This window comes from Molothrus ater, chromosome 7 (assembly GCF_012460135.2).
Source record: "Molothrus ater isolate BHLD 08-10-18 breed brown headed cowbird chromosome 7, BPBGC_Mater_1.1, whole genome shotgun sequence".
Classification (NCBI taxonomy): domain Eukaryota; kingdom Metazoa; phylum Chordata; class Aves; order Passeriformes; family Icteridae; genus Molothrus; species Molothrus ater.
This window is the reverse complement of record NC_050484.2, coordinates 18,799,315-18,814,638: the sequence shown is the minus strand read 5'-3', so window position 1 is coordinate 18,814,638 and position 15,324 is coordinate 18,799,315. Positions and strand designations below refer to the sequence as shown.

At 40.1% G+C, this 15,324-nt stretch overlaps 1 protein-coding gene across 1 annotated transcript in view; it reads left to right on the top strand.

Moving 5' to 3' along the window:
* The first annotated feature begins 657 nt into the window (after positions 1-657).
* Positions 658-15,324, top strand: part of UBR3 (ubiquitin protein ligase E3 component n-recognin 3) — a 97,880-nt gene continuing 83,213 nt past the window's right edge. Inside the window, 5 exon segments of the mRNA XM_054515359.1 lie at positions 658-1,167; positions 12,698-12,837; positions 13,225-13,383; positions 14,367-14,510; positions 15,136-15,185. Coding sequence (XP_054371334.1) covers positions 722-1,167; positions 12,698-12,837; positions 13,225-13,383; positions 14,367-14,510; positions 15,136-15,185 — 939 coding nt within the window. The 5' untranslated portion in view covers positions 658-721.

The window sequence follows — 15,324 nt, the reverse complement described above, 5'->3', positions numbered from 1 at the left end:
TTAAAGCCGCCGATCGGTGTGCGAAACACGATAACTCGCATCCACATGGGTTCTCTCCTGGTCGCAGGGCGCAGGCAGCCGCACGCTGGTACCTCGGGGCGCGGCTCTGCGGCCACCCTGGGGTGCGGTGCTGCCGCCGGAGCCCGGCGCTGCTCTGCTCCCACAGCGGGGCCCCTTGATGCAGCGAGCGTAGAACCGCCGGCCCGAAGCCTCAGAGGTGCCTCCCACATTCCCCGCAGTTGTTCCTGCCCTCAAAGCCGCCACCACCTGAGCCCGGCGGGACCCTTGTGGTCAGGATACACGGGCTGCAGCGGGGCGTCTCACGGCAGCCGCTTCGCTGCATGCACGGCTCGGTAACAAACAAGCTCCGCTGCCGTCGGGGCCGCCGGCCCGCCCAGGTGTACCCTCCACGCTCCTCGCGGCTGCCGGGACCCCGGGAACGTGAAGTTTCGGGCCGGCGGGCGGCGACATTTCGTGCGACGGCGGCGCGGGGCGCGCACCTGCGCGCTGGGAGGGCGGCGGGAGGGCAGGGGCGGAGGAAGAGGAGGGTGGTGTCAGGGGAGGGGAGAGGCGGTGTCGGGAGGGGGGCGCGGGCGGCGGGCAGGGCGCCGGTGCCGCGGCTATCGCGAGAGGGCGGCGCCGCGGGGCGGGGAGCGAGGGCGGCGGAGGGATCGCGGACCCGGAGCCCGGCGCGGCCGTAACGGCCCCTCGGTGTCCCGTCATGGCGGGGGCCGGTGCCAGCAGCAGGGACAAGCGGGAGACGGCGGCGCGGCTGAAGGCGGCGCTGGGTGGCGAGAGCGGCGCGGCGGCGGCGGCGGAGCTGCGGACGCTGCTGGAGCTGGTGCTGGCCCCGGCGGCGGGCCCTGGCGGTGGCGAGGCGGCCGGCGAGGCGCTGGAGTGGTGCCGCTGCCTGCTGTCGGGCGGGGAGCCTTGGGACAGCTTCGTGCAAGCCGTGCGGGCCTACGACCCCGCCACGCTATGCGGCCTGGTTTGGACCGCCAACTTCGTGGCCTACCGGTGCCGGACGTGCGGGATCTCGCCTTGCATGAGCCTGTGCGCCGAGTGCTTCCACCAGGGCGAGCACGCCGGGCACGACTACAACATGTTCCGGAGCCAGGCGGGGGGCGCCTGCGACTGCGGCGACAGCAACGTCATGCGGGAGGCCGGGTGAGCGCGGGGCGGCCGCGGCGGGGCGGGCGGGCACCTGCCGGCGGGGGCGGCCCCGCGGGCGGCCGAACCGTGCCCGGGCCGGGCCGGGAGCGCGGCCCCGGCCCGCAGCCGCCCTGAGGGAGGGCAGGAGGTGAGGCCCCTGCCGCCTCCCGGGCCCCTGCCTCCATCCCTGGCTGCGGCTCGGACCGCGGGCTGAGCGCGGAGTCCGCCGGGGTTCGGCAAGGTGGCTTTGTTGATGTGGGCGTGCCTTTTTTTAGGAGGCTCGTGCGAACCTTGTTGCCCTTGCACCGAGTGCCAGCCTTCAGGGAAGTTGATAAGGCAGAGTGCATGGGAGGCAGTACCTGTCAGCTTCCAGCTAGCAACCTTGGCCTAACACAGCTAGCCGGGAAGTCAAAATACTTTGGGACAGCATGTGAGCAGATAAGCCAAAGTGAACAGATTGAGTAAGAGGGACGCATTTTTGTGTGATTTCCCAGTCTGCAATTCATTTTACCACCTTAGCTTTAAATTAAGGAATGTGGTAGCCCTTGGATGAATACAACAGGGCAGGTTTTTGTGGAAGTCAAAGGTCTTTTGTATTCTGACCTACTGGAGGCAAGACTGAAGTGCCTGGTCAGAAGAGGAAGAATCGGGTACCTCGTTAAACCCTCCTTTGTTCTCATATGTACTCAATGGTGGAAGGAAAGATCAGTCAACCAGTTAGTACTGGATGAAGGTGATACATAGCCAGTAAACTTCAAATTTTACAACTGAGTGTCTTCTGGAGCTCCCTGTGTTCCTTTTGATTCACCAGCTAGGTAAAGACTTCATCTAGATGACAGTTTGCAGGGCTTGAATGAGGATTCTCTTCTGACAAACCTTCTGGAATAGTCTGTCTTGACTGTCTTAGCCTGGATGACATGGTATGCTCTTGAATTCAAAGTTGTGGCATACCTAGCAGAAAACACGAGGAACATAGAGAGGTTTTAAAACATTTTCCTTGGTTATTTTCTTGGTTTTGCAGCTTTACAGGCTATAACTCTGTATCATTCACTCAGCATATTAAGATTCCTTCTCTTTTTGCATTCCTACTTAGAGATTTAATGACTTCTTCTTTTTCTGTTTCTTGAATGTTGTTGCCTTGACTCCAATTCTTTGTGTCTGTATAATCACTGTTCTCCTGCTGCAGACCTTGAAGTGGCTTCGGTTTTTGTTTCTTATGCTTTTCTCACCTTTTCTTTCTCTTGCAATCTGCCTTCATCATTTATTCATTCTTTTTTGGTGGACTCTTTTCTTATTGATAGACTTACTCCAATGTCAGAATTTTTTTCCTCCTTTTGTTTTCAGTAATCTTAAGTGGTTTCAAGTTGCTACTGCTGAAGTGATTCTTTCTTTATCGGTTCTTCTTCAACTTGTGGTGATTCTGCTTTCCTCAGCATCACTGAAGTCAGAGTTTCCATTGATCTTGAGAAACAGGAAAAAAATTAATACTTCTTCCACTGTTCATTGTGGAATAGACTTAGGGCTCCTCTTAGTGGCAGGATTTTAACAGAGCACACACAAATTGAGCTACTTTGGATGAATACTAAAATGACTTGTGATGCTGTGCTCATCCCAGACTGTATAGCTTTCTCAGTTGTCTTTTCTTATTTTGAACAGTTTTCTTCTTGAGGAAATCTGGCTTAATAAAGAAGAAATAAAAAATGCTCTTAAATTTGCAATGTAAGCACATGCAAACCCCGAGGGAGTAACAATCTCATTTTGTGTGCCCTACTTACTACTTTTAATGGTAGAATTTGAGAGTAAATTTTCTTGTTTGTGAGGTAGGTCCCTTCAGGAGTTTTGATCACTAAAGCTAAAGAATTGCTGAACAAATGAATAATATTTGTTCAGAAACAGCACTTGGCATTGTGCAGTAGATTTTCCAGTCCTCTTGGACATATAAGGAGGGCAATACATGGCAGCATATGGGGTGCCTGCATTTAACATAAGGTCACTTCTACTTGTGTAGACAAGAACTGATGTTAAGCCATTGCAATTAGTGAACTAGAAATTTGTTTGCTGTGCAAGACAAAGTAAAATAAACTTTCACCAATGTAAAAACCATTATTGTGTGCAAACACACAGTTTTACCTATTGACTTGAATTGCTACAATGCAGCATGTTTAGACAGTGTTTTACTTTGTGTATACAAATCAACTGCACAGTTACAAAGGTAATGCTTTGCATGTCAAAGTTAGGAGGCCTTCATGGTGGACTTAGGAAACTGGAGTGTGTCTAGCCTGATATAACCTTGGCCACCACAGCCTAGGCTTCTATTAATAGCAAGGGAATCAAATGTGGAGCCTACTTACAAACTTTATCTACCATCTGTCTGCTCAGACACAGTTTTGTGTAGATGCTGTATATCAATATTATAGTAGCATTCTTTTGTTTCTGTTCTTGTTATCTGGTCTTCATATTCATATTATTTATTTGATGCAGCTCAAAAATACTGTTCATGAAGTCTTAGTTAACTGATCTGCTATAAAGGAAATCTCTCCAGTTTAGAATCTGGAATATCTTCTCATTGCCTTTAAGATGGCTAATGTAAATCTAGAAATGGTTTACCCTAGAGTATGAGTGTGTGTTAATCTTTTAGTACTAATTAAATATAGAATTTGCTTTATAGAGATACCTCAATGATAGTTTATTTTTTTATTTCTGATGCCTTTATAAATAGAAGCTGGACTATAGTGTAATAGATGGATACTGATTTGCCTTAGGTACCTAGGTTTGCTTTAGGTAACTTGTGTAATTCTCATTTGTTTTAGAAAAATCAGATTGTCACATTTTTGAACCTTTTGATTTCCATGCAGATTTCAGTGGTTTTGTTGTTCAAGTTAATTGCAGTTGGTCTGATCTACTAGAATGTAATGTAGACTTTAGAAAATATTCAAGTTTGTAAATGTAGCTGCTTGTGAAAGCATTAAAAATTCTACCTGTGGCAAGGTTGAATAGATTTTAAAATCCATTGATATGTAAGGAGGCAGAAATAGTTTGTAGTTGTCTCCCATATGGTATCTAGCTATTTGCAAATGAAATCTAGCAAGGCCTTCAGAGGTAATTAATAATGTTCTGAAGAAGCAAAAATCTTCGGTTCTAAAGCATTTTGAGTAGACATATGCTCATAGTTCAAATGAGTTCATCTGTTGGATTAAAAAATCCCATGCAGTTGGGCAGGGGAAAATTCAGACTTGAGTATTTTTTGGTTGGTAGATGGTCTTGTATTATAATGAAAGTGATAGTTTATGAAATGAGCTTGAAGAAAGCAGTATGCTGTATGGTTATTATAAGAGTATAACTAGTGAATAATCTGTTACTGCTGAGTACCGTCTTGTTTCTATGGCTGTCTTGTTCTAAATCCCCTCTAAGTTTGTAGACAATAACCTGTCGTACTAGAGAGCCTCAACACTTTGGCTATTGCCTACTGCCGTGTCCTGTTTCAGAGTCTGTCAGTTTGTTGACTTATTTGTTAAATTAATCATGTGGAAAGCAGATGTTTTAGTACTGCATTACAGTACAACACAAATAATACCTCCATCAAGGGTTGCATATCCTGAAAGGTGAAAAGCCAGGTTAAGAATTTTGGTTAATAGGCTTTTGCAGTGATGTTTTTTGTTTATTTCTTGGTAGTTATGGCAGCCAATGGTTCCATTGACATAGTATTATCTTCTCTTATCTTACATTAAAGGGATTAAGGTGTTACCCATTTCCACTTGCAACAGTGGGCTGTTTCTTTATCGAGTAACAAGTCCTATAGTTGTAAGAAAGGTAACTCTCACAGATTGGTGATATATGCTGTGTGTTCAAAAGCACCTTCAGGTTCCTAGCTCTAAACTTCCTGCAGTTCTATCTTTACTGATCCCTGCTTATCTTTCCACAATAGATCAGACTTCTCTCTGTTTTCTTTTTTGTCATCATGTTGTCTCTCTTGGAGACAAACATATCTGTTGGCTCTACTGTGATCCCCTTGTGAAAAGGCCAGACAATTCTCTTTGCCTCCTTTTGCTGGCAAGTATGAGAAGTATATTCTGTTTCTAAATAGCTTGGTTTTTTCTGCTTTAATTTATTTAGAAAAGGCTCTGATTTTTTCAGTGTTTTAAAATGTTTGCACCCAGCAAGGATTATTGAATGTTTTTGTTAAATTTTGGATACTTAATAGGTAGATACCTAATTTTGATGACCTTTGCTATTCCATCCCCATAAAATTCTATCCTTCCTTTTATTCCTTTTCAGAGATTGGGAGCTATGGAAGATTATATTCTATTTCTTTTACCTTCTCTAGCTAAGTAAGAGTAAAGGAGCTTTTTCATATTCTAGACTTTTAGAAAATGAAAATCTTAGTAAGTGAAAATTTTAACAGTGTGACCATAAAAAAGGAAGCTTGTTCTTGAGAGAGCTATTATTGCTAGCTATCTTTGGATGCATTCTGTGCATGTTTATCATGAATGGTCTCTTTTACCATCTTGGGTTGTGGAACTGGGATCCCCTTAAGATGAGAAAAGTCAGATCTGCTTGTGGCTGTGTTTTGGGACATACAGGCAATTATTGTTTTACTGGCACAAAGTGGATTACTTGGCTGTTTTATGGAGTGTCTTGCAACAGCAAATCACCTGCTTAGCATATATATAACATGCTGCTGCTTCAAGGTCATCCCTTCCTGTGTGACGCTATCAATTGTCTTGTTTAACAATTACCAAGAAGTTTTCAGTTCTCCAGGACCTAGGCTAGGTTTGGTAATGCAGCCTCAAAGAGATAAGGGTGCTCTTTTGGAACTTTCTTCAAGAAGTTGGTGAAACAGATGCTTTATCAACAGGCTGAGAGCCTACAAGTAGCCAACTTTAGCTTGGTCTCTGAGTTTTATGAAACCATGTTAAAATACGTGTGTGTTCAGGATTGTTGAGCTGGTACAAATGGTGTTTTATAGGGTCTCTGTCAACTCCATGCAGCTTTTCTGTGACTGAAGTCCTTTGGGCTACCAAGGAGGGACTGGAGAGAAGTCTGAGCTGTAGTGGCCGTTAGCTTAGTGTGAGAGTTTGGATAAATCCATAGTCATGTATGATGGATGTGACTCTTCAGAACAAAACCTCCACCATGTTCATCCACATACAAAGTACAGGAATTCATACTGGGATTCACAAGGACCACAGATTTTGAAGTTACCATGCATTTATAAATATCTGATTTCCTCTATTCTCCTTCACGCTTCCCCCAGACATAAGGCTCAAGATAATGTCTTGCTTCTTAGGATTCCAAAGTAACACTGAGTATTTTACATAGAGCTTCATGTTAGGCCTTATCCTTGGAAAGCAAAAGACATTGCAGTTAAGTCTATCATGTCATACAGTCAACTCTCAAACCTGCCTGACTTGATTTCTTTTAAGAATGTCTCTAATTAGGACCACATCAACCTCTAAATTACTTGCTGAGATGTATTGCAAATGGTTAACAGCCCAGTGCTACTTTTGTATTACTACCTTTGGAGCTATGACCTGACTAGATGCATTGTTACTTTCTACATGCCTCTGGAATAATGTGTAGTTGTTTCAAAGTCATCAGGAAGATGTTGAAACATAAATATACACAACTATAAATATGTAGAAGCCTGAACTCTTGCTATGTTTGTTACTGAACAAACTTAAACGATGGTTTTAAACCCAAAGGTTTGCTGATAGGACCAGTCTGATTTGAAGAGCAAAGCAGTGCTGTGAAGGCTGAGTTCACAAGATATGGCTACTATATACCTTGCCTTGCCTGAAATTTGGCTTATTTATTGTATCACTAGTCTATTGCTTCATAATTTGCCTTGGTATATATTCAATTTAAGAAGACCTGTGTTTTAGAGCTCTCTGAAACAGTCTTGTTTAGATTTGGGCTAACCAGTTTTGATTTTCAGTTCCTTTACTTTGATCCCACCAAATTGTAAAGCTGCTTTTATACTTTTCATGAACATATGATCTGCCCAGAATTCTAAGTCCACTACATCACGGTGGAGTGTTATTTGAATGGTATATATCTGATCTATCTGGAGCTGTCAGTGGACCTGTTGGCAATGGAACAAATGTGGTTTTGGGAGTATGTTTAGGGAACACATTCCTAAAGAGCTGTTGTTTCTTTGATCTTTCTTTGTGACCATGTAAGTTGATTCAGATTTCAGGCCATACTTCCTTATGACTTTTACAGTATCAGGAATTTTACGTTTTTAAAATATCCTGGAATAGTATCTGAGAGCTGCAGGTGATTTTAAATAATAGTATTTAAATATTAGTATCTGGTGTCTTCCTCTGTAGAGGGTTCTGGTAATAAGCTTTGAAAACAATGAATTTTCTTTGCATTGAATTAATAGAATGGCTATTAGGTAACAAGGACTAAATGAACTGCCTCCTTCAGGATGCACCTCTGTTTCTGCACAGTTCCTGCACTGATAATAGCTCCAGCATGAAACACGTAAATACTTTCAAAGAAAGCTGCAAATTACTTATATATACACCTTGTCTGTTGGAGGCCTGGCCAAAGCTTAAGTTGATACCTATTATTAAAATTCACACATCTCATTCAAGTCCTGAAGAAATGAAGGTTATTTTTGCATTTGTCTAGCACTGTGTAGTGACTTAGATCTTTGTCATATGAAGTATTTGGGTCAAAATACTACATGCTGTATGTTTGACCTGTTTAAATTCTCTTTGGAGAATTTTCTTAACCAGAAAAGGTTTTGTTAACTGTTTTTTGAAACCTGTTTCTTGATTTTTGTTCTTTCAAGTAGATGTACTGTCCATGTACTTCAAGGTCTTGGAAGTCCATTCCTTCTCCTTCTTACTAATTTTTTTCTTAAAAAAAGTCCTTATGATTGAAACTACTGCCAAATCTACTGTTTCTGATTGATAATGGGTACTTGCCTACTAATAAAAGTCATTGTAGTTTTGTCTACTATACAGGATGTTTATGTCTCAGGACTAACAGAATACTAGAAATGCTCTGCAGAGCAGCTTTGACTGCTTTTTCTTTGACCTGGTGTGCTTTATTTAATGTGGCACTGAGCACCAAGAGAGCGTCTGTGAGTCATTGCCTCTCTTCCTGCTGTTCTGCAAGGATTGGAATAACTTCTTATTGTCCAGCCTCTGATTTCTAGCCTCCTAACCTGGCCAGCCAGCTTTGCCATGAAAGCTTAAGGCCTGAAAAGATTTCCTTTAAAGTTATTGGGTTTTTTTCCTTGAGAAGCCACTAGTTATTCTGCTGTGTTTCATTGTCCTCTGCTATTGACTCTGTTGCCTCTGTTTTGGAAATTTTCGGGTTAGAAGAGTGAGACTGACATCTTTTCAGTTGGCTTTGCCTCTCATAGCAGAAATGCAAGTATTCAGTTTTGTCTGTGAGCTCTGTAGCTTGCAGTTTTCATAAAGAGCAGAAGAGTGCTCATTGCTTGGGTCTTGGAGTCAGTACCATATTGATTCACTTTTGGAAGCCTGTTTTGCAGGTGAAAGGAATTTAACTAATGAAGTGCAGTTATTAGGGTGTGTGGGGGAACATGCTAAACTTAATAGGAACAGTGGGTTTATTTCTCTGCATTTCTTCAGAATTCCCATTGTATTTGTAATTGTGAGGGACAGTGGACTTACATAAAGCAACCCTACAATATATCAAAGCCCTTTTTCATCCAGATAATTTTCTAATCCTGATTAGAAAGCTTTACTGTAAAACAGAAAGTTTTACTTTGTTCTGAATTAAGATTTGGTTTGATATTTGAACTGCAAAGGTAGGAAAAAACATTTAAACACATAAGAAATGATGTAATGGGTTTGTAACAACTCAGAAACAATTGTAGCACTCAAAAAGTACTTTGTATCTTGCATCTATTTTGTAGATTCAGAGTGTGTAAGAGTAGTATTTGTGTGTTAGCTTTACAGTGGAGACAGAACACATGCTTTTTAAAAAAGTTGTGTTGAATTCATATTTATAAAACTTCACTTGAATACTTTATGAAACATTACATGATGTCAGTCATGAGGTATACATTATGAATATGTATTGTACCATATATACACATATGAAATGTATATTATATTTTAAGTAAGAACACAGTTTAGGTATAACTTACTGAATTGAAGAATCAAGTAGAGCTTTACTTTCTTTGCTTAAGAACTGATTTCCAGCAGTTTCCATTTTGATTCTGTTGCTTGGGTCCCATATCCTCATCCCTAAAAGCTTCTGTCAGAGTCAGGTACTCATAGTGCTGTAGTACTGTTAAGAGTGTGAAATTGGGATGTTTTCTTTTGGCAGTCTTATGATCCAGTTTAAAAACAAATGACTTTTAAACACGGGGAGGCAGGGGACAAAATAGTGAGAGAAAAGTGAGGGTAAAAATAGTCCATCTGTATATATGTGAACTTATGTCAAGTTTCTGGAATGCAGCTGCAACTTGAGACACTGTGGGATGCAGTGGATGAAGGACTGATCAAATGCTGTAAAGGTGTGGTCTGGCTGGTACTGAAGGCATTTATCAGCTGCTATGATAACTGTGGAGATAAAAAACTCTCCTTTGAAGTGAGGGAATTGCCTCCACAGTGAGCATTGCATCTACTTCTTGTGCTGGTTGGTCAGGATGGCATTTTCCTGAATGTCTTTGTTTGAGATTTTGGTTTATTTTGTTCCCTGTGTTTTGCTCCCTGTCAGGTTAACAAGGAAAGAGGTGATGGCAAAATGATTTGGAGATTTCAGTGTGATTTCCAAGGAGATTGGTCCGTGAGTTTTGGTGGATTTAAACTGGCCCAGTGAAATTTTTTATATATCCCTATAAGTAAATAGCTTCTACTGGCTTAGCTTCTGAGCTGGTTTAACATAGGATCAGTCAAGTGCTAGTGCTAGGACCAATAAGAGGGCTGAGGACAGAGTTGTGGCAGGACTGATCTAATTCAACTAGGTGTGAAGCTGTAGCCTAAAGGAGTTATTTTACCTGAAGCCACTTGTAGAATGCATTTTTGAAATTCACAGTAAAATTATTAAAAATGGAAATAGTAGGAAATAATGGAATAATTCTGAGAAGTTTGACGTTGAAGTTGTTCAGAATATATTAATGCTGCTTATGTTTGTAACAGATGATATTGCTTACTCATGTGGACGTCAGCAATGGTCTGCTTTTCACAAATAAGATATTAATGCAGTGTAAGACATGTCAGATTTTTTTTAAAATCATATGGAGAAGATTCTTTGTTAAACTTAAGTTTTTATTTAATTACAAGTTTGCTGTTTGTTCTCTCCTTTTGCTAAAATTAGTCTTATCTTTTTGTGAAAAAGTGATTTCAAAGGTAGGAAAATACATTCCTGTTTGAAGCTGCTGTGGTTTATGCATGTGACAGTGAAAGAACTTTTCCTTACAGGGAATCGAATCTGGGTCCTTTGTTGGTCTTCCAGGGTCTGTGTTAATATAGCATTAATAGCACACCTTAGAATTCAATAATCTTTTCTTGATATTCTCAAGAAACAACATAGCCATAACTTTCATTCTCAGGATATGTGAAGCTTGGGATGGTAAATCCATGGCCCTGAGATTGGTGCAGTTGGTTAGAGCACAGTGTTAGTAGTGCCAAGCTCATGGGTTCGGTTCCTGGAGGCACCATTTGCTTCACAGTTGCCCTCCATGATCCTTCTGGGTCCCTTCTGACTCTGATTCTGTTGTGATGGATTCAGAACTGGCATGGTGACATCAACTTCATGGGGAGCAGAGCTTATTTTCTGTGGAAGGAAGCCTTGTGCTTAGCAGAAACTGGGATTCAAATTGACTTTACCTGTGTGTTTTGTTACAGTGGCTTCCTTAGCTTGTGATCATAACCAGTGAAAACATCTTTTGACAGAACGTAAAATGTATGGGGGGGTGGTGGGCTGTGAAAGATTTTAGAGTGCACTGTGTTCCTTCCTTTTGTGTCTTTTAGATCTTTATTTACTTTTGATCCCTTCTTATAAGGACAGTGGTGAAAGGAAAATCAATTACTGTAAAAGTATGAAATACCATATTTTAGCATAGATGAAGCCACATCTGTGATTTATAGAAGTTCAGGTTTCTGTATGTGCAAAAGATAAATTTTGGATGACTAAAGAGAAAAAATGAGTGACTTTTACAGGCCCCTTTGAATTCCCTGCAGTTTCAAATTGTGCTGTTTATCCATACTTGAACAATTAACATGGAATGACTTATCATAACTTCTGTGAATGTAATATGGAAAGTAGAAGGCAAAAGTGAACACTATTTATTTGGGCATTAATTAACAGAAAGTTGTCAGTCATCATTGAGCTCTTTCTGTTCCAAGGATATATTGGGTTTATATACAAATAGCAAATCAACAGGCTAGTACTGTCCTTCTGTACCTTTTCTTAATAAAAAGTCTCATTTCTAATGTTCAAAAGCAAAGGAGAAGCTCTTAATCTTTATTCTTGTGAATTTGCAAGCCATTTTTGTGAATTGCCATTTTAACTGTTGGACTGGTATTGGTTTTTTTGGGGGTTTTTTTGCCTTTTTTTCTTGATTCACCTACTTTCTATGTGCCTTTCTTCTGTTTCCTTCTTCTCTTGAAGATGATTCTTCAGTGGTCCTCAAAGAAGAAAGGCTTAAGTTTTAGAAAGTAACAGGCTGCTTCTGGAAACCATGGCATAAATTTGGAAAACAGTTTCAAAGTCAAACAGAGCTGTGGTTTTTTTCCTCAATTTTTTGTGTTGAAAAATTGTTAGTAAAATCTGGTGAATCTTTTCAGTAAAAGTTTATTGTTGTGTGATGTATTTTTAGACTATTCTTTGTTTAGTGTGGTTTTTGATGTGGATAAATAACTCTTTGATGTTGTTATATGTCCTTTCTAAAAATAGCTTGGGAGTTGAAAAGTATTCAGTGTCTCCTGAGTCAGGCTCATGTTAAGTGAGTAGGAAATCATTCTGTCTGCTCTAATGGGGTTTGGCTCAACATCATGTCACTGTGCATTAGCCAAGCCTCAGCTACTACCATGCAGGAATTTTCCAAAGAATAAATGTTTTCTTTTCTTTTTAAATGAAAGAATTTTGTAAGGATTTTGTAAATCATAGTTGCTGTACATTTGAAATTCACACTGATCCTGCAAAGTCTTATGCCTTTTTAAGTTTTTTTTTTGTCAAAAGACATTTTTAAAAGTCATTATCTGAATGAGGACTTGAAAAATCAGACCAACCTCTGATTATGTCACAGAAAGAAGAAAGTCAGTGTTCTTGTGATTGTTCAATGGAAGATACTTCTGATACGTATGGGAAGAAGCTGAGATGTTGGATATGCGAACTTTGAGCAGCAGAAAAAAAAATGGCAGCTTTATAATTCTCTGGCCTCAGAATCACAATGGGCTTGAACAGAGTAGTTGGAATTTCAGAATACCATTTCCATACCACCTTTAATGTAAAAGCATCTACTCTGTGAAAAATGGAAAAGGAATGCTTTTCTTAGTATATGTTAACACTGCTGAGCTGTGCTTGGCTAACATTTTTCTCATCTGTTTTCTAGGTTTTGTAAAAGACACCAGATTAAATCGAATTCGAATGTTCCATGTGTTCCGAAACACTTGTTGATGATGTCAGAATTAGTTCTTCCACAGTTCATCTTTAGTCTGATTCAGCATTTACGAGAGGGATATAATGAGCCTGGTATGTTTTGGATTTGCATGTATCTAACAATATCTTACCCTGCTGTTAGCTCTTTGCAGTCTATGAAGACACTGTACATGAATGCTATCCATAGTTTATGTCACTGTATTTTGTACCTCTCTTCCTAACAAAATTGCAGCCTGACTAGGTGATTTGATTTTATTACCTGCTGGCATGCTTAAATATGTTTTAGGGGTTACCTGGCATTGTGCTGAGCTCGTCCAGAAAATGAAATGAGATATAGTTTGAAATTGGTATGTGTGAATTTTAGACCATTGTGAATATATAAATTATTTTCATTTGCAATGGTTGTAACTGTTCTGCTTGTGACAGTTTTGGCTGAATTATATTACATCTACACCAAAAGTTCTTCTTCTGTGGTTTCAGCTCTTGATCTGCCATCAGAGAAAGACCTTCATAAAATTCTCCAGGTTTTGGAGCCTCATGTTTCCTTCCTAGAAGACTTGACCAAAATGGGAGGTGCAATGAGATCAGTTCTTACCCAGGTTTTAACTAGCCAACAGTTCTACAAAGATCTTAGCTCTGGTATGTTTGTGTTATTTCTAATAATTAGATTTTCAAACTATGAAGCATTAAGTTTTGTTTATAACTTCAGTTTCTGCATGTTTTTATTTGACATCTCAAAACACAGAAAAAAGCCTATTTTTAAGGCTATTACGTTGATAGGAGGGTGAGCTTCAGGAGTGACTAGAAACATTTGCTATTAAGATCTGTAAGAGCAAACATCTTATCTGTGTTCCAAATAAATGTATAAATAAACATCTTTTCAGAAAAGTTTTTATAAGAAATCCATTCTAGCTTAGTACTTCCAAACTAGTCATAATAAGGTTATTTGAAGTGGAATATTTCTAACTCATTTTCACAGAGGTTACTGGAAGAAACCTGAATGGCAAAAGGCCATTGTCTGTCCTTTGCATGTCTGTGCAAAGCCTTTTTCATATTTTTTTCTTAAACTTAACCTCCCCCCCCCATTATTTATTCAATCCTGTACCAAATCACAATAACTCTGAAAATGTTGGCAGTCACAACTAACCCCAAACCCCTAGTGTAAATTAACTCCATGTTGTTTTCTTGTGATTAAGAGTCCTTTGCATAGGGACAGAACAAATAGTGATTACTGTAGTTTTAAGTTGCCATAACTGGCTTGAGCAGCAGCTACTTAAAGAGCAGGCAATCCCCAAACCTTTATTTGAAAGGAGGAACACTTAGTAAAGCTGCTTCAGGAGCAGTTCTCTTTATTCTTTCCTTCCTTTCTCTCTCCTGTTATAGTATTCAAATGGGAGTAATTTAATTACTTCTCTTTCCTATATGTGATAGATTTCCTGATACAGAAATACAGAAAGGGAATGGAAAGTCAGACATGCTTATCTGGACTCTTGAAATGGAGAATATGTGTTATTAAATTAAAATATTGTGGGCCATTTTTTAGATTGCTTGCATAGAGTGTGAAGCATATGAACCGAGGAGCTGCTTTTGTGCTTTAATACTGTTTTATGTGTGTATTCAAGGTGTTGGAGAGAATGCATGTGCAAAGAAAAGTCATGAAAAGTACCTCATTGCTTTGAAAGGCTCTGGGTTGGCATTTCCTGAGGATAAAATTGCATGTAATATGCAGGAACAAGGAGCTGGAACTAGCACATTATCTGTTCAAGGTTTGTGTAGAAAAATATTTTAAGAGAAGACTTGATTATTGATGGGTTTTATATAAACTGCCTTGGGTTTATTTTTAAGAAAAGCTAATCTTAATGAAAGTTAGGGAATTACCTGTTATTTATTGCATTACCAAATTACAGGACTCTTACTTCTATCAGCAAAGCTAAGCATGTTAACTTCTTGTTGCTAATATGCTAAGCACCATTTTTCCAGTCATAATATTAGTGGAATTTGAGTAGGCAAGATGTAATTGCTAATAGTGAAATTTTGCCATTGCAACAAAGTGATTATCAATCCACAGCACTTCTTCTTATAAAGATTCTGTGGATTTTATTTTGTTGATCACTGAAGTCCATCAGACTTTATTATTTATCAGAGTTTTTTACTCAATTTCTGAAAGAATGTTTGTTAACACAGCGCACTGAAGTTCTGCAATGGCATGGATTTGCAAATCTCTGGTTTTGTATTGCTTGGAAATCTTACTCCAACTTCAGTCCACTGCTCTGTATCTTTTAAAGAAGATTAATGTAGTGTTCCATGTCATGCTGGCTTAAATATCTTAAAATACTGCCTTTTCAATAATAGACTTATGAAAAGAATCTCTGAACTTTTTTATTTCAAAAGGTTTGGCAGGTGGTACAGCAACATCAGGACAAGGGGATTCTTCAGATGAGGTGAGGCTTTTTAAAGACTGTAATGACCTGCAACAGAATATTAAAGGGAGAGAATGCTTGCAGCCAAATCCCACAAATCTCATTACTTATACTTGCCCTACATTGTCCCAATTTTAGTAATTAGGAATAATGGAGGTAT